This window comes from Festucalex cinctus, chromosome 17 (genome assembly GCF_051991245.1).
Source record: "Festucalex cinctus isolate MCC-2025b chromosome 17, RoL_Fcin_1.0, whole genome shotgun sequence".
Taxonomy (NCBI): domain Eukaryota; kingdom Metazoa; phylum Chordata; class Actinopteri; order Syngnathiformes; family Syngnathidae; genus Festucalex; species Festucalex cinctus.
In genome coordinates this window covers 241,862-259,541 of record NC_135427.1, presented here as the reverse complement: position 1 = coordinate 259,541, position 17,680 = coordinate 241,862, and the positions used below count along the sequence as shown (strand labels likewise).

The window sequence follows — 17,680 nt, the reverse complement described above, 5'->3', positions numbered from 1 at the left end:
CAAAGCATGTGACTATGCTTTATCTACAAATAGATTCAGAAGCATGCTTGTGTTCAGTCATTGACCCACAGACAGTAGTCTGTGTTTGTCCCTCTGATAATTAGCTACCTTAGAGCCTAGTCACTTCAATAAATCTGCAAGAGTGCCATCGAGGACTCTTTTCAGTTGTTTATGATCTTTTACCATATATCCAAAAGGTTTCTTCAGTTCTAAGTCATAGGTATGATGCCCTCCTATTTGCTGTATGTCTCTGGTGGGTTTGCCCACTGGGGGTGATCACATGAGGGTTGTTGTTGCCAGGTGTGGCTGGTATATGACCGTTTTCAAAATGGCTATTTTCCCCGTGGAATGAGACAATCGCCACAAGCGTACCATAAGTGATAGCTTAAGCCTATCCCTCTGTTGAGAGCACGGGTGTCCAAATCCGGCCTTCAAGGGCCACGATTCTGCGTGTTTAGATGTTTTTCTCCTCCAACATACCTAATTCAAATTATCAGAATAATTGTCAGACTTCCGCAGAGCTTGCTGATGAGCTGATCCTTTGAATAAGGTGTTTTGGAGGGGACGAAGTTAGGAACATCTAAAGCATGCAAGGTAGTGGCCCTCAAAGTCTGGATTTGGACATCCTTGGTTTAGAAAGGGCCTTTCACAGTTTTACAAAGCTGTTTTATTGAACATTTTTTTCAAACCAGAGATCCTCCCTGTCCAGAATTTGTTGTCCTCGAAGGAATGTCTCTTCATTTTGAATTGAACTGCCAACTCTGGACCTGAAGATGTTGCGTGATTCCTTTTCAATATGCATCAACCATCTACAAAACTACCACCATGTATAACTCCATACTTACCAAGAATACCATTTAATAAAACTGCCTGTACAGTGTACACCCAAAAATAAATAAAGCCCAGAATGTGATGACATCCTGTTGTCATACTGCGGACAACACCTTTACCCTCGGGACCAAAGTGAAGAACAGAAGATTGCTCTCGCTCTTTGCACTTCACCTTCGCTACCCCATCATACCCACAATGCCGTGTCTCTGTTGTCGTTCACACATGAGCAACTTGAGTGACGGTGACTTTTCAGTGTTGGTTAATACAAAGCCACCAAGTACACAACCATTGCTCTTCCGAAGCCTGCATACAAAGGTCAATGGGAGCGAGGTATTAGAATAATCTGATGGAGAGTTGTCTGCCTTTGTCTAATTTGCAGTGTCTGTGGAGAAGCAGCCAGAATTTTACTCTCTATTATTGTGAGGCAATTGCAGCCTCCTCTCCTCCATCTCTTGCTCTCTCTGCTGCATTTCTTGGCTCTAATCATACAGACATTGTGTATGGATTTACTGCCCTCAGTGCCCTCTGGAAAGAGATTTAATTTTTGCTCCCCTGAGCGAGGCAATCTTTCCCTCTCACACTCCATTTTTCCTTTCTCATTTTGTCTGGGTCCCATCCTCATGTGGTCTCAAATGTTTTTTTGCCCCACTACTCTTCCTTTAGATAATCATTATTATCTCACTGGAAACAAGTGTTCCCTCACTTGATAGTTTATTATTCACTCATGTCCCCTCCATCTCAAGCTTTCATTTCCTCGTACTTGTTCCAGAGACCTGTCTTCATTATTGCTCAATATGCAGTTGGGGGAAAAGGGGACAGGAGTCCAGGAAGGGTTTTTCCCAAAAAGCTTGCTTAGATTGGTGGTCAGGGACGGACTGGGAACAAAGCTTCGGTGGCCTATAAAGAACTGGGGGAAACCCTGGGAGTCTGTTTCTGTCCCTTTGTAGAATTCTACATGAAATCATTATGAGAGTCCTAATAGTTGTATGTTTTGAATATCCTAAAAGGTACATGTCTTTTCCCAAGTCGCGTAACAAGAGTACGGTAGTGACAAGACTACCCAAGTGGTTCAAATCTGACCTACTATCAAAGTACTTTTAAGGCAGTTGCAAACTGCCAACAGAATTCTTTCAATTTACTTTGATCTTAACTGTTTGTTTTTTTCCCCCCTCTTTTGCAGCCACTCTCACTCTCCTGGCTCCATGGCAGCTGCAGTTCGAGGCAGCGAGTGGTCATGTGGACGCTGCACCTTCTTAAATGTCGGCGGCGCACCTCGCTGTTCGATCTGTGAGGCGCCTCGCCAGAAACCTGACCTTAATCAGATCCTTCGCCTGAGCAGTAGCGAGGAGCACCGCTGGGCCTGCCCTCGCTGTACCCTCAACAACCCTCAGGGATCGAGAGCCTGTTCCGTCTGCGGCTTCGGATCATCCTCCACCACCCCAGCGCCTGCCATCACAACCATAGCTGCCACCTCCAACGGTCTCCCCCCTGCTCCTACGACAGAACCCCCAACGCCTACCGTCACGCCCGCCGTGCTTTCAGAACCCCAAGGACAGGTTCCAGTTAAGGAGGATATGTTGAGACGGTCGGAGAGCAATGGGGAAGTGGGTGGCATGGAGCAGCAGCAGTCAGGCTGGGCTTGCCCTCGCTGCACCCTTCACAATACGCCCGTTGCATTGTCATGCTCAGCCTGTGGTGGACCCAGGAAACTGTCGTTACCCAAAATCCCTCCTGAGGCATTGGTAGTACCAGAGGTTCGCACTCCTGTACTGGGGTTTCCTGTAACCTCAGCAGGGGCTTGCCCTATAGTCATAGACCTAACTGATGATTCACCTCCACCTCCTCCCTGTGAACCCCAAGAACCTCCCCACGTGCCGTCTTCTACATTTAGTGCTTTTTCATCCCTCCAGAACAACCCTGTGCCACGAAGTAGGAGAGAGGTGCCTCCAACAGGGCGACCGCCAAACCAAGGCACAAACACCCCAAGTCCCACCTCTCCTCCAAGTGCGAACGCCCTCCCCCAACCTGGCCCCCAACGACCTGCCAAACCCAAGCACGCCCAACCCCAGGAGCCCTCATACCCCAGTAAGCGCCTCAGCATCTTAGAAGAAGAAGACCCCCAAAAAAATCACCACCCTTCCTCAGGAGCCCCCACCTGGAAGTGCCCAGGCTGCTCTATAGCTACCACAAGCGGCTCGTCGAAATGTGAAGCCTGCCGATCGTCGCGGGCTGGTGCCGACCTAATCGATTTGGGTTGTGAGACGGTGCGCTTCACCCCGGCCAGCCCTTCTAGTCCGGACTTCAGCACTTGGGCCTGCTCCAAGTGCACACTGCGCAACCCCACAGGTGCTCCAAAGTGCTCTGCCTGTGGGTCGTCCAAGCTGCACGGCTTTCAGGAGCAGCAGGCGGCCCTCCTTCGCTGCTGCACGCACTGTGGCCAGGTCCCATCTGGGCCTGGCGCAGCATGCTCCTGTACATCTTCGTCCTCCTCGGGTCACAAAACACGGAAACAGGGCAAACTTTATCCCTCCTCATCTTCAGCTATCGCTTCTTCTAGTTCCACCTCTTCCTCGCCCAGCTTGTCTAGCCTTCAGGAGAGGCCTGGCCAGTGGAGTTGCCCAGCATGTACGCTGCTCAATGACGTTAAGGCCAAGAACTGTGCGGCATGCCACACACCCCAGCAGTACCTCACCCTTCGCAAGGTGATAAAGCCTCTGAAAAGGAGAGAGAGCATGCATGTCGAGGCCCGTCGGCGTAATGATGAGGGTGAAGCCAAGGAGCTGTGGGAGAACATTGTCAGCTTCTGCAGAGAGGTAAGAAAATCTGTCAACACGCTCATTATGGATGACATATCGCACCATTAGTAGGCAAAATGTTTCATACCATTTACTGTTTTATTACTTGGGGACCTCATCATTGTTCAATTTTTGAATTTAACTAATTTGGCTTGTATCTTTTGGACGATTAATGGACTTATTAACCATTTTCACCAAAAACCCACAAGCAGCAGAATGTCCTTTGATTTTCATGAAGGATGTTTTTGCTACATGTTCTCACTTACCAAATAATATTTTAAGACTTACTTATAACAAGCCAGGACACCTTCAGGTCATTTCAATGCACGTAATCTTTTTTTTTTTTAGGAATTGGTTGGATTCTCACTTCCTAACACCACAAAAGCATGTGATGAATCATTATTCATTGCTTCAGTCCTGGTTGGCGAAGCTGTCTGAGAGCACTCATACCTTCTTTTTTTCCACATATTTTCCCAATTCTAGACTGACATTAAAGTGATCCTTCAACCCAAAACCCCTTTCGCATCAATCCTCATGCTCAACCTGTCCCGATGTCACATTATTTTCGCGGTTGACTGCATGTGTGAACATGAAAAGGCAAACACTGGGCTGGCCTATTTTTAGCCACAGAGCTTGAGTGCTGGGCAGAAATGATCCGCTTCCCTATGGTGAACGTAATCAGTAACAGCATCATCTGGACCTGTTCCCTTTTTGACGTCTGAGAGTTTGTCTTTTCCCCTCAAGACATCATCACTTGGCATGCTCCAAAACATATAGTGAAAGTAATACAAGGCACATGGGCAGTTGAACAATAATATGAATAATGTGAAATTTTAAAATTAAAATTTCTCATTTATTATCTTATTGCAGTGTTATTTGAAATTTCTGAACAAATATTCATGCAAAATTTTCATATCAAATACTGGTTGTCAGTGCATCCTCCCGTGGATAAAATTAGTAACAAACTAACAACAATAATTTTCCTGAAAGCTGCTGTTTGTGTTCTGTCTTCACGGGCCAGATTGGACCCCCTGACGGGCCACCTATATTTTGACACCATTAGTGGTTTAAAGGGTATCAACACCACCACATAGATGGTAATTTGTAGCCCATGTGTTTTGCATTGTATGGTGACATTAAGCAATTGGAGACTAGTATGTAGTGTAATTCTTTGTTTGAAATCACAAATGTAAAAAAAAAAAAAAAAGTTCTAACTGATATAAATCAAATAAATTACCATTTTGGGACAGATTTTTTGCAAAAATAAATTTACTCAAACATGAAGTGGAAACACTTTATTTGCTTTAGTGATTCACATTACATGATTCGGTTGGCCTTGAATTTGACACTCGTGCTCTAATTTGTTAACGCCACAGTCGTTAAATATAATATTATTTTAGAGGCAAAGAAGCCAAATTAATGCATTTAATATGTGTGCAACCCAAACACAACTCATGTTTTATGAGTTTCTATTCATTTGAATCTGTAACAAATGACATTTTTTCTTAGACAAGCACTGCAGCCAACCCTGGAAAGAATCATTAGCTGTCATGATAGACACACTCTTCCAGGAAGGCCCACTGCTATTTTCAACTGCAAAGATAGGTGACCCAGAGTCGCCATGGAAATAACACAAGAATCAGTTTCTTTCGTCCTTCTATATCACTGTCGGCCTACAACATTGATGACCCAAATTTGTGGCCAAACTTTGACTATCTACAAGCATAGTTTGTTGTGACTACTCTCAGTTTTCAGCTGTTGTCTCACCATGGCACTGCATTCCGCCGGTGCTGCTTTCTGTTTTACATTAAATAAGTGTGATACCGTGAAATCTGCCTCTATGCATTCTTGTTTCCATGTTTGCAGAGATAAACAGGTTGTCTATGCCACCTATGATATTTGGCTGCAAGCCTACCGCCATCTAAAAAGCAGTCTTGTATTGCTGCCAGTTTTGCGTCTGCTGGGAGCTGTCAGGGCGGGAGCAGTCTACGGTTTGCTTGCTGGCACGTCTCCACTGTTGTGGAAACAGGGAATCGCACTCTGTAAACATCACAACACCTAAGACTCTGAATCACTGGGAAATGAAACCCTATTAGCAAAACAATTCAGATTTGAACTCAACGCAAGGATGGAGTACGCTTAAAAGATCAAGGTGATTGTCTATTGGAATTATAGTCATCCGTCCAAGGTCTTTTGTGTGAAGAACACAGGCCGCAGATTTATTTGGATCAGGTTCAAATTGTGTTTTTGTACCAGTGCAGTCAGAGGCCTTTTGTTCCTTGTCTACAAGTCAAGGGATGATTTTTTATTTTTTTTTCTCAGGCTGTGATAGTAAATCCACATTGGCACCTTTCGTCCATAAAACGTCAATGCTAGTTCAAGGGGTTGTGCATAAACCGGTGAACTACGCACTCTGCGTGCGACATCGCGACCTTGGATGATGGCGGCATTGGCGAGGCGGTGACTCTTGTCTGGTCACTAATGCGGCATCAAGGCAACTGAATTGAATTATGAGCCGGAGCTGGCGAGCAATCAATTTGCTTCACCGGGAGCTACCAGCAGGGCACCCGCATTACATCCCCCGCCTGGCTCGCAACACGGTTGGCCGGCCTCACTTCTAACACCACAAATAGGAAACTGGAGTGGCGCATGTTGCTACAAAAGGGCTTTAGATGAGCAGATAGTGTGTTGGGTTGGATATCATGTTGTTTGTTTATCTGTGTAGTGAAGCTGTGAGCAGTAAAGATGGAGCTTTGTTTGAGATACCTTTTAATTTGTGGCATGTTTTTTTTTAAACGTGTTTCTCTGTGGTGAACGCGTCAAAAAGTGTGCTTGTATTGGCTTTTTGGTCCTGCCCCCCCGGGTAGTACAAGGTTTCACATTGGTCTCCTGCTGTGTAATGATGTCACTCTAACCTCCTTTTGTTTGAAGTCCCCATAAAACAAATTTAGAGATTTGTTTGTAAATGCCTGTGCAAAGTCTGAACAATGTAGTACTCGATTACAGCGATATAGCATTATTATTTATTTTTATAAAAGGAGGTGGTAAAAAAAAACATGTTTTAAAAAGCCATTGAATGGACCAGAGATTATGTCTGCTTCGGCAACATAAAGAGCCTCGTTGTAGGCCATGCATGTCACGGGGAAAAGGCAGATTGCGAGCAAAAATTTTGTAATTAAGAATAAACTGCAAACAAAAAAAAGTCTGGCATGACAGCCAGCATGTCGACCGAGGCTTGGTTTTGGTGTGACTAATTAGAGCGCCTCGTTGTAGGCCATGAGTGCAAGCAGGTCATTGGGAGAAGGCAGATTGTGAACATTTTTGTTTGTTTTTTGTTTTGTAAGTCCAGCGTGACAGCCAGCATGTCGACTGAGGCTTGGGTTTGGTGTGGCCACTTAGAGTGCCTCGTTGTAGGCCATGAGTGCATGCATGTCACAGGGAGAAGGTAGATTGTGAGCAAAAAATTTGTATTTATTTATTTTTTGTAAGTCCAGCGTGACACCCAGCATGTTGACCGAGGCTTGGGTTTGGTTTGGCCACTTAGTGTCTCGTTGTAGGCCATGAGTGCATGCATGTCATGGGGAGAACGCAGATTGCGAGCGATTTATTATATTTATATGTATATTTTTGTAAATCCAGCGTGTCAACCGACGCTTGGGGCTGGCGTGGCCACTTAAGCGTGCCTCGTTGTAGGCCATGTATGCATGCATTTCATGGAAAGAAGGCAGATTGCAAAAAATATTTTTTTTTTTTCAGCCCGGCATAACAACAGCGTATTGGGCTTCGAGCTGGTATTGCTGCTTTAGTGTGCCTCGTTGTCTAAGGTGGAAAAGCCCTGTAACAACACGGTGGGAAATATTACATCCTCCGGAGGTTTTAAGGGAAAAATCTTTGTAGCTCAAAAATCTAGTTGTCTGATTGTCCCGCTTGTCTCCTTTTGACTCTCCATCCTCTCCCACGTCCTTCCTCGCCCTCAATTAGAACACGGTGAACTTCGTGGACGACAGTTTCCCCCCGGGACCTCGATCGGTCGGCTTCCCCGAGGGTGACAGCGTCCAGCAGCGAATCAAAAAGTGGCTCCGCCCCCACGAGATCAAATGCAGCAACTTCAAAGACCGAGGCGTCAAGTGGTCCGTTTTCCGCACGCCGCGACCTTCTGACATCCTCCAAGGGCTGCTGGGAAACTGCTGGTGAGCTGTCAGAACGCATCACAAGGAAGCAGGATGCTCCTCGGGCTTCGTAATTTCACTTGTAGAGGGGAGGCCGTGATTGCTGTGTTCACTGTGCATAAAAATCTGCGCGCTAACGACCCGTTTCTGCAAGGAACTGCAATTCCGTCCACTTTCAAGTTCAACTAAGGGACGCTTCCTCACATAAAAAGAAACTTAATTTGTAAAGTCTAATGCAGCATCTTTTAATGTGATCAAATAAAATAATAATTAGGCTTTTATTTCCCTTATTTATGTAAAAGTACAAGTTAGCACAGCTGCAGGCGAATAAAATCTTTCAGCATCATTCCGGAGAAAGGTAATACATTCTGCTCTGTTCAATGAAGTGTAAAAGACAAAGAGACTCGAGTCGATTGTCTTGTATTTCTTTGCAGAACATTTCACACACGCTGAATTCAGCCTTGAAGATAGAGCAGGGGGGGACGGTGGCGACGAGGCGGTAAAATAATAACAAAGAAAATACGCTGTCAGAAAGAACAAAATTCAAAGAGAGATCAGAGTGTAAAGATGTACAAATGTACCTGACAGGAAGATAATTCACGAAAGTCTGGACATGTGCTTTATCTTTCTGTCCTTGTTTGGCATCCTTTGGGGTTTGTACATGTGTGCGTACCCACACATACACACACATAACAAAAAGTCAAGCCCCTCACAAAGTTGTCCCGATGCAAGTTTCATCAGCAGCGCACACGGCTTATCAAAAATAACCCTCCCTGGAGCCAAATCCTCTCACTCTCAACAGGATGTAACCCAAATTCTTGTTCGCTCTCATATACACACACACAGTTGTCCTATTAAACCAACAAACAACTGAGCACCCGCCAGCCAACCAATAGAAATAGAGTAGAGATGTGCCAACCGCTCCATAAGCTGACAGCATAGTCACAAGGGATGGGCAATATTTTTTTTTCCAATTTGTATATTTATGCATTATTCTGTTGACAAATAATTTTCCATCATATCCTACAATTATATGTGAAAAGCTAAACTGCTTCCGATTCAAGTCCACTTTTCATGAGAAAGCAGCATAGTGATTAAGCGCAACATCTTTTGAATTGAAATGTTCACAGCCAGTTTACAATTTTATAGTGAGTGGTCAAAACCAAATGCCACTTTTTTAATTCTCTGTTTTGATATCTATTAGGGCTGGATTAAAAAAAAAAAAAAAGCCTGATATTTTTTGATAAAACCATAAATCAATACTTTAATTGAATTTTATTAAATTATTATTTTTGTATCTTGCAGTTTTCTTGAAATTTACTGTTCACTGGAATTTAAAATTATTATTATTTTTTTTTTACATTTATGAAATATCTGCACTTTAATGCAAAATACTAGGGATATAACGATATCCAAACATCAGATACGATATCACGATATGAATGTCACGATACCATAATTATCACGATATTGTGGGGGCGTTGGCGATATTTAAAAAAGATCGCAATATTGTAAATAAGAGCTCCTACTAAAAAAAAAAAAGCACAATATTGTGCTTTTGTACATAACAGCAATGCATATAAACCACCTACAATCTCTAATAACAATATTGAGGCACTTACTTGCTATTGCAAGCACACATTTATCGCTTCACAAGCAAATTAGGTTCCCCTTCATCTGACAATTAGCATAGATTTTAAACATAGAAGGCCAAAACATCCCTATTGAAAATTAAATTACACTAATAAACTAGCCTCAAGAGGGTGCTAGAACTGCACAAATGGAAATCAACCTGACTTTTTTTTTTTTTTTACAGATGTGTTCCTTTGAAATATTGTGAACATGATGACGACGACGATATCGTGGCAGTTTTAATATCACGATATCACGATATTTCCCTTATCGTTACATCCCTACAAAATAGTATTCAGAATCATTTTAATTTAGATTTAGAATTATTTTATAAAATACAAATTAAATATATAAAAAAAATTTAAAATATAAATATATCATCCACCCATCTGTACTGAGCAAAATTCTTGACTGAATCGAAAATTAAATACTGTTTAATCGTCTTGTACTAATTGTTGCTAAACGCGTGTGGGAAACAAAATAGAAGGTGGAGAAGTGTCCACTTTACTGGCCTTGTTGGTGTGTTAGGGGGAGGGGCCAGGCACTGGAAAAGTGTGACAGTATCTTTGTGCAGCAAAAAAAAAAGTCAGTACATCAGTTTCATGTTGACTGATATCAATTTATAAGTGATATGCTATAATTTGTCTAAATTGAAGACCTTCACCCGTGTAGACCACAAACAAGTTGGAACCTGGAATAAATTCAGCTGCTTCTGGCTATGCTACACAACAAAACCGAGATACCAATCCCTAATTGGGACAGTTAAACGTGATTTAATAATTTAGATTCAATCCATATAATACGATCCTTCCATCCATTTGCTGCTGTCTCTTTCTCCAGGTTTCTCAGTGCTCTAGCTGTGTTGGCCGAGCGTCCCGAGCTGGTGGAGAGGGTGATGATCACCAGAACTATTTGCACAGAGGGAGCCTACCAAGTCCGCTTATGCAAAGACGGGACGTGGACGACGGTGTTGGTGGACGACATGCTGCCCTGCGACGACTACGGATTCCTCCTCTTCTCCCAGGTGAAGGCCGCGCATTCGGAACCCGACCCGCCACGCCGGGAAATGCGGACTTTATTTTTGGTTCGTCGCAGGCCCAGAGGAAGCAGCTGTGGGTGGCGCTCATCGAGAAGGCCCTGGCCAAACTCCACGGCTCCTACTTTGCCTTGCAGGCGGGGCGCGCCATCGAAGGCTTGGCCACGCTGACCGGGGCGCCGTGCGATTCTCTCATGCTGCAGGTCAGCTCCACCAACCCGCGGGAGGAGCCCATCGATACCGATCTGATCTGGGCCAAGATGCTCAGCTCCAAGGAAGCAGGGTAAATTAGTTTGTTTTTGTTTTTTGTTTTTTTGTTTTTTTGTTGTTTTTTTAATAATCATCATTGGGCTTTATTTATTAATTTATTGAACAATTCATTATTTTTAATTAATTATTAAAGTAATTAGATTTAAATTTTTTATGTGTTTTTTTGTTATTGGGCTTTGTTTATTTATTAATGTATTCATTAATTTGGGTGGAGCTATTTGTTTTCTTTTATTTATTTATTAATTTTGTTTGTTTTTTTTGGGGGGGGGACTTATGTCAATAAAGATATAATCATCTTTGTGCATAAAAGCAGAGGTCCACATTAGGGATAGACTGATTATCCAATATTTGGCATTTTGATGAATATCAATATATAATAATTAGGGGTGTTGGCCGATTACAATTTTTAATCGTAATTAATCGCATGACTTCAATAGTTAACTCACGATTAATCGCGCTTAAAATATGGCTGCATCTTTTAGTCCTTGATACAGTAATTTCATAATAATTCATAAATTTGAGTTAAAATTAAAAAGATGGTACTATAAAAAAAAAGTGCCATATTAATTTGTGTTGAGGTCATTTTTCTGCCACTAGATAGCATAATTGCATTTGTGAGACATTGGTGGCAGCTCAGTGCATTTGTCTTTTCATATTGAGAGCTATCTAATCTTTAACATGAAGTAAAATTCTGCACATTTTTAAAATTCTAAAGTGCAACTTCACCCCAATCCCCACAAATATATGCATTATTATTCAATTTATTACTGCTAAATTCCCCCAGTACAGGCTTTCCAAGGGTGGTCATTAATTGTGCGTTAAAAAAAAAATGACGTTAAAAGAACTTTAAATTAACTCAAAATGAATACATTAATTTTGACACAATAATAATATTAATATTTGACCTCGAATTGAGAATTATTTGTATAAAAGAGTCAAGAGTGGGGGAGTATGACTATAAGTTGAAATAAATTCAGCTTTTGCATGGAAATCAGCATACTTACTGTACAGTATCATACGGTAAAGTCACTTGAAGAGGTACGTCAGTAATGGAAGCCTTCCTGTACCACTTTGATACGTGCGCCTTCAAAGCAAACACCAGACAAACTAGTGGAGCCCCAAAGTGGCTCAGTCATCTGCAGCCAGCCCGGCGCCCATCTGTCAGACAAGCTGCAGTATGTTTTAATAAATCAAAGCCGACCAGCCGGCCCTGTCATGAGAGCGCACGCTGTTGGCCAAACGCGTTGGGTTCATCAACAAAGTGGAGGAGGGTTTTTGCTAGCTGATTCATCGGCCCACGCTTACTTTTTGTGTGTGTGTGTGTAAGTAAGACGTAGTGAAATCTGACAGGTGCCTTTGCGTAGGTTTCTGATGGGCGCCTCGTGCGGAGGAGGCAACATGAAAGTGGACGACGCCGTCTACGAGTCTCTGGGACTGCGGCCTCGTCACGCCTACTCCATCTTGGATGTCCGAGATGTCCAAGGATACAGGTACTCTTGAAAGTGATGCTACTGCCCACCTCACTGTTTATCATATCAGATGGAAGGCCGTTAACATACTCTCACTTGGCCTTTTTAACTCATTCACTGCCAGTCATTATAGAAAATTTTTACATTTCCAATACTCACGTGATATTACATTCAATAATTATATATAAACCGAATCTACCAAATAACAGAATAGACTCCCTACTTTTTGTCCCGTCCCGTTCTTTTATAATTGACAGCAGAAAAATGTAGGTTTGCCAAAATACAGCCATTTCTCCCATGGACTCTGAAACTGTGTTTATTTCCTATAAAATGGGGCAATGATGTCATCTACCGGTGGTTGGGCATCAGTAAAGTTGTTTCCAAGTTTGATATTTACAGTGGAGCATGCTCAGATTCGCCCCCATTTAGCACCGCTCTAAAAAATACAATTGACAAGTATACTTGTCAAAGGCAGTGAATTTAAATGGCAGGTGAGTTTTGTGTACTTTCTTGTCATTCCATGAACAAAACTTCCCTCAAGTTGAAGTGCCTCTCCACGTGTAAAATGCATTTTTAAAGTCTCTCCCTAATTAATGTGCAAAGTTGAAAAAAAAACAATGAATCATACAGTAGGTTTTGCTCACTTAAGTGTTGTACAAATCTTTAAGTCATTTTTAACATTAAAAGTCTCTAATCTTGTCTTGGCCTACATTCAGATGTGAATTATTTATCATAATATCAACAATATTTTTGTCTTGTTTTAAAATGGATCAAACAGATTTTTGTGAATGCGCTCTTCATGTGTATACTCTTCAAGCATAGAGGGGAAGGAGGGAGGGGCCGGTTACAAATAGAGAGCAGGTGCACCTTTTACTGCAGTGTGGTCCTTTTGATCGGGTGATAACACAATGCCGGCTTCTTCAACCTGTGAGAGTAAATCGAGAGTAGCTTAAAAAAAAAAGTCTCAGATGTTATTTTCTCAAGAGCCGCACTTTAATTTCCTGCCATAAAGCAAGTGGAGTGGCAGCGCTTGATCCAAAATGGCACCGAGCCCCTTTCTGCGCAAAGCCAGAGGACATGAAAAGCGGATTGTGGAGCGGCGGCTCACCTGCGGGTTTCCGGGAGAGTGGGAGCCAGACAGTGTGGGTTTTCTTTATGTTTTCAGCTTTTTATTTGGCACTAGTAAAAGTGGAAATGGGTAGATACAGTGTGAGCTAACAGAGGTGTGTTGATACTGTACTTAAATATCAGAAAGTTAAAAATAGAAATTCAATTAAACTATATTGCACATAAGGTGAATACATTTTGTACCTAAATGTTAAAAAAATAAACAGTTTAGAATCAGCATACAATATAAATTTACATCAATTGGACAAGATTATTAAAAACACACAGCAGTCATTTGAAGTATGTAACCCCCAGTGCTAGCTAGCAAGCGTCCTAGCTACCTTGGTTACCTGCTAGGGAGCTAGCTAGCCAGCACAGCTTTAGCCCGTTGTGCTGGCTAGCTACCTCCCTAGCTTAGTTAGCTAGCTTGGATACCTGCTAGGGAGCTAGCTAGCCAGCACAGCTTTAGCCCGTTGTGCTGGCTAGCTACCTCCCTAGCTTGGTTAGCTAGCTTGGTTCCCTGCTAGTGAGCTAGCTAACCAGCACAGCTTTAGCCCCTTGTGCTGGCTAGCTACCTCCCTAGCTTGGTTAGCTAGCTTGGGTACCTCTAGGGAGCTAGCTAATGAGCACGTTCTGGCTACCAAGCTACCTAGTGAGCTTGCTGGCAAGCTCCTGGGGCTAAAGCCAAACTGTGGCAGGGTTATTACTTTCTGGAGCTGGATTTGCCACATCTGATTCAGAGAGGAACTTTTTCTGAAGCTGTCATTTCTTCAAATCTTCTCCTCGTCCCCCTCCTCATCACTCTGCAATTCCCGCTTCCAGGTTGTTGCGCCTCCGCAACCCGTGGGGTCGATTCTCATGGAATGGCAGCTGGTCGGACGAGTGGACGGACTGGCCTCAGCACCTGCGTCACGAGCTAATGGCGCATGGGAGCAGCGAGGGCGTCTTCTGGATGGAGTACACCGATTTCATCAAGTAAGGAAGAGCCAGTGGTGGGATGTAATCAAATGCAAATCATTAATTCCTGAATGAAAGTTGATTTTTAAGGAATTTGTTCTTTATTTGACTTTTCTTTTGATCTATCAAATTTTTACTTGCGTTTCCAGAAGTTGAATCAGTTTTTTTGCGGTACAGTAGTTTCAGTGTAAAACTGCTAGCAAGATTTGAATGTAGCCTCACTTATCCTAATCCCTGTCCCATCGAGTCCAAAAGCCACGCCCCTCACTAACATGCACAAACGTGAATCTCAAACATGATCATTCATGACAGCATGCTATTATGAAAGCGCATTGTCATGATAAATGGTCAAAAAGACTGCATATCCTGAGTGTCAACAAAATAGCAGTGCTAGCAATGCTAAGATAGCATTAGCATAGTGATTCTTAACTCATTCAGTGCCATTGACAACTATAGACGTCAAAAGTCCATTTTAATGTGGGTTTGATTGAACCCCAGGTAGAGCTGTGCTATTAATCAAAAGTCAATTACAATTTAAATTTTTACGCTCCACAATAATAAATTCTGCATAATAGTAAACAAAAAATATAAGATTATTAATTCTAATTTTGAGGTGTTTCAATTTATATATTTGCACCTTTTTTATTTTAAAATGACTAATTTAATCAATCTTGTTTGGTCCAAAAGGAACTTGCATAATTATAGTATTTAAAAAAAAAATTATTTGTCTTATTGTATGTATTTTTTGCGTTTAAACATTTTCCTTTTGTACCAAAAAACAAATGATTGTCCTAATCGTGATTGCAATTATTACCAAATTAATCATGATTAATATTTTCTTCATAATCGAACAGGCCTAACCTCAAGGGGTCAACGTGTTCACATGTATAACGGAATATATGGTGTTCCACAGGGTTCCTTTGTGCCTCTGATGTTTTTATTGCATCTGCTGCCCCTGGGTTCCAACTTTAAAAAACAGCTCTAAGAAAACTTTGTGGCGTTCAGTACCTCCAACAAGGTTAAGAACCCCCATGTAGAAGTTTCATTTTTGGAATATAAGTTTTAAAAGTCAAAAAGAGGTTATAAACTTACCTGCAATTCCATTCTATTTCAAACTAGGCTTCAATCACTTTTGGCTCCACTCTACCCTCCCTAGTGGCCCCCAGGAGTCATTACAGCTCACGGACCATCATCTCATAACAGGATATTGTCAGCACTCGAGTTATCATGGCCTCACGCTGTGGTGTTTGCACTCTGCACCACAGTCAATCACCGCGCTCAGCAGCGCGACCATATTTTGACGCTTATCAAATGTGAGCCGCGGTGGCTGCCAAACACACACTTTTGTCTTCATTCCAGACGTGCAGCTGTTCGCAAATGCAAAATGCATGAATTTCCAGCTGGGCATGGTTCATCTGAGGAAAAGACGTACTCGACACATGAGGTTTCAAATGTCAACGCTTTCGTTTCGCCGAGAATCGCGAAAAGGGACTGTCCAAATGTCATCCCAGTCCACCGTGATGGACACGCGTCATGTGACGGCGCGTTTAGTAATCTCATGCCTCTGTGGGTTTTACTCACCATCTGGTTTTGGCACCAAACTGAACCAACAGTGTTGTTGTGTTAACACGCACAAAATGCCCTCATTCCAGAAGTGTGGGAGCAGATTGTTTTTGTTGTTTTAGTAGATTCAGCGTACAGTTACATGCACTTTAAATATTTTACAACAGTTTCATTAGCAATGTAAAATATCCATCCATCCATTTTCTACACATTAACATTCACTGCCTTTGACAAGTATACTTGTCAATTGTATTTTTTAGAGCGGTGCTAAATGGGGGCGAATCTGAGCATGCTCCACTGTAAATATCAAACTTGGAAACAACTTTACAGATGCCCAACCACCGGTAGATGACATCATTGCCCCATTTTATAGGAAATAAACACAGTTTCAGAGTCCATGGGAGAAATGGCTGTATTTTGGCAAACCTACATTTTTCTGCTGTCAATTATAAAAGAACGGGACGGGACAAAAAGTAGGGAGTGTATTCTGTTATTTGGTAGATTCGGTTTATATATAATTATTGAATGTAATATCACGTGAGTATTGGAAATGTAAACATTTTCTATAATGACTGGCAGTGAATGAGTTAAGATGGCTGTTCACTTCATTAGGTACATTCCCCTTTATTAAGAGATAAAGATTGTCACGATCAGATATACTTTAAGAAACTGTAATATTGCGGTTGTACCTTGCACTGCACTGCGTCATATTGAGGGTGTATGTGTATATATGTGTGTAAGTGTGTTTGGGTCTGTTATTCATGTGCCTCCTGTCTAGAAAAATAGGAGTTGCAATAAGTCCAGGAGGGCCAAGGCAGCTGTCCTCTTTGAACAACTCCACCTGAAAAATGTGTTTGGCCCAGAGGACCCCATCTGTCTTTTTGCCTGATTTCCCTCCGACACGTAATCTCTCGGCTTTCCACTGAAACCAGCAGCCTGTGCCTCCCTGGACTGAAACAAAAGGGAGGGGGGGGGGGGGGGGGGTGATGAAAGACAACACAATCACTCTTGATGCCTCGATATGGACTTTAAAGAACGTCTCCTCATCCCCGCAGGTACTTTGACTCTGTGGATATTTGTAAGATCCACTCGGACTGGCAGGAGGTGCGACTTCAGGGATGCTTCCCCAGCAAGGCCAGCGGGCCGGTGACTGTCATGGCGCTCACTGTGCTGGAGAGGACGGCGCTGGAATTTGCTCTCTTCCAGGAAGGGAGCAGGTAAACATGGACACAGGAAGTGGGTAAAAAAATAATAATGCAAAATCTACTTTGACCTCCTTCCTTTCATCAGGCGCTCGGACACGGCCGACAGTCACCTGCTGGACTTGTGCATCATGGTGTTCCGGGCCTCCTTCGGGAGCAGCAACAAGTTGACGCTGGGCCGCCTGCTGGCGCACAGCAAGCGAGCGGTGAAGAAGTTTGTCGGATGCGATGTGATGCTGGAGCCCGGGGAGTACGCCGTGGTGTGCTGCGCTTTTAACCACTGGCAGATGAACGTTAGCGGGTCGGGAGGGCCACCCACGCCCAGTAAGTGCGCAGATGCTGTTACCTAATATTTTGGACGTATGCATGTGTGTTTTGTGTACACATTGTCATTTTTTTTTTTTTTTCAGAGACATTTTTAGGATGGATGGATGGATAGCCAGTAAGCTAGCTAGCCAGTAAGCTAGCTAGCCGGTAAGCTAGCTAGCCGGTAAGCTAGCTAGCCGGCAAGCTAGCTAGCCGGCAAGCTAGCTAGCCGGCAAGTTAGCTAGCCAGTAAGCTAGCTAGCCAGCAAGCTAGCTAGCCAGTACGCTAGCTAGCCGGCAAGCTAGCTAGCCAGTACGCTAGCTAGCCGGCAAGCTAGCTAGCC

At 43.0% G+C, this 17,680-nt stretch overlaps 1 protein-coding gene across 3 annotated transcripts in view; it reads left to right on the top strand.

Annotated features, from left to right (window-relative positions):
• capn15 (calpain 15) overlaps positions 1–17,680 on the top strand; it is a 37,282-nt gene that overhangs the window by 15,018 nt on the left and 4,584 nt on the right. For all 3 annotated transcript variants that reach the window (XM_077502490.1, XM_077502491.1, XM_077502489.1), the window contains exons 2-9: positions 2,012–3,644; positions 7,608–7,816; positions 10,268–10,451; positions 10,523–10,746; positions 12,098–12,223; positions 14,132–14,284; positions 16,885–17,046; positions 17,120–17,355. In XM_077502490.1, the coding sequence (XP_077358616.1) occupies positions 2,034–3,644; positions 7,608–7,816; positions 10,268–10,451; positions 10,523–10,746; positions 12,098–12,223; positions 14,132–14,284; positions 16,885–17,046; positions 17,120–17,355 (2,905 nt within the window). In that variant the 5' untranslated portion in view covers positions 2,012–2,033. The remainder of the gene's footprint in view (positions 1–2,011; positions 3,645–7,607; positions 7,817–10,267; positions 10,452–10,522; positions 10,747–12,097; positions 12,224–14,131; positions 14,285–16,884; positions 17,047–17,119; positions 17,356–17,680) is intronic.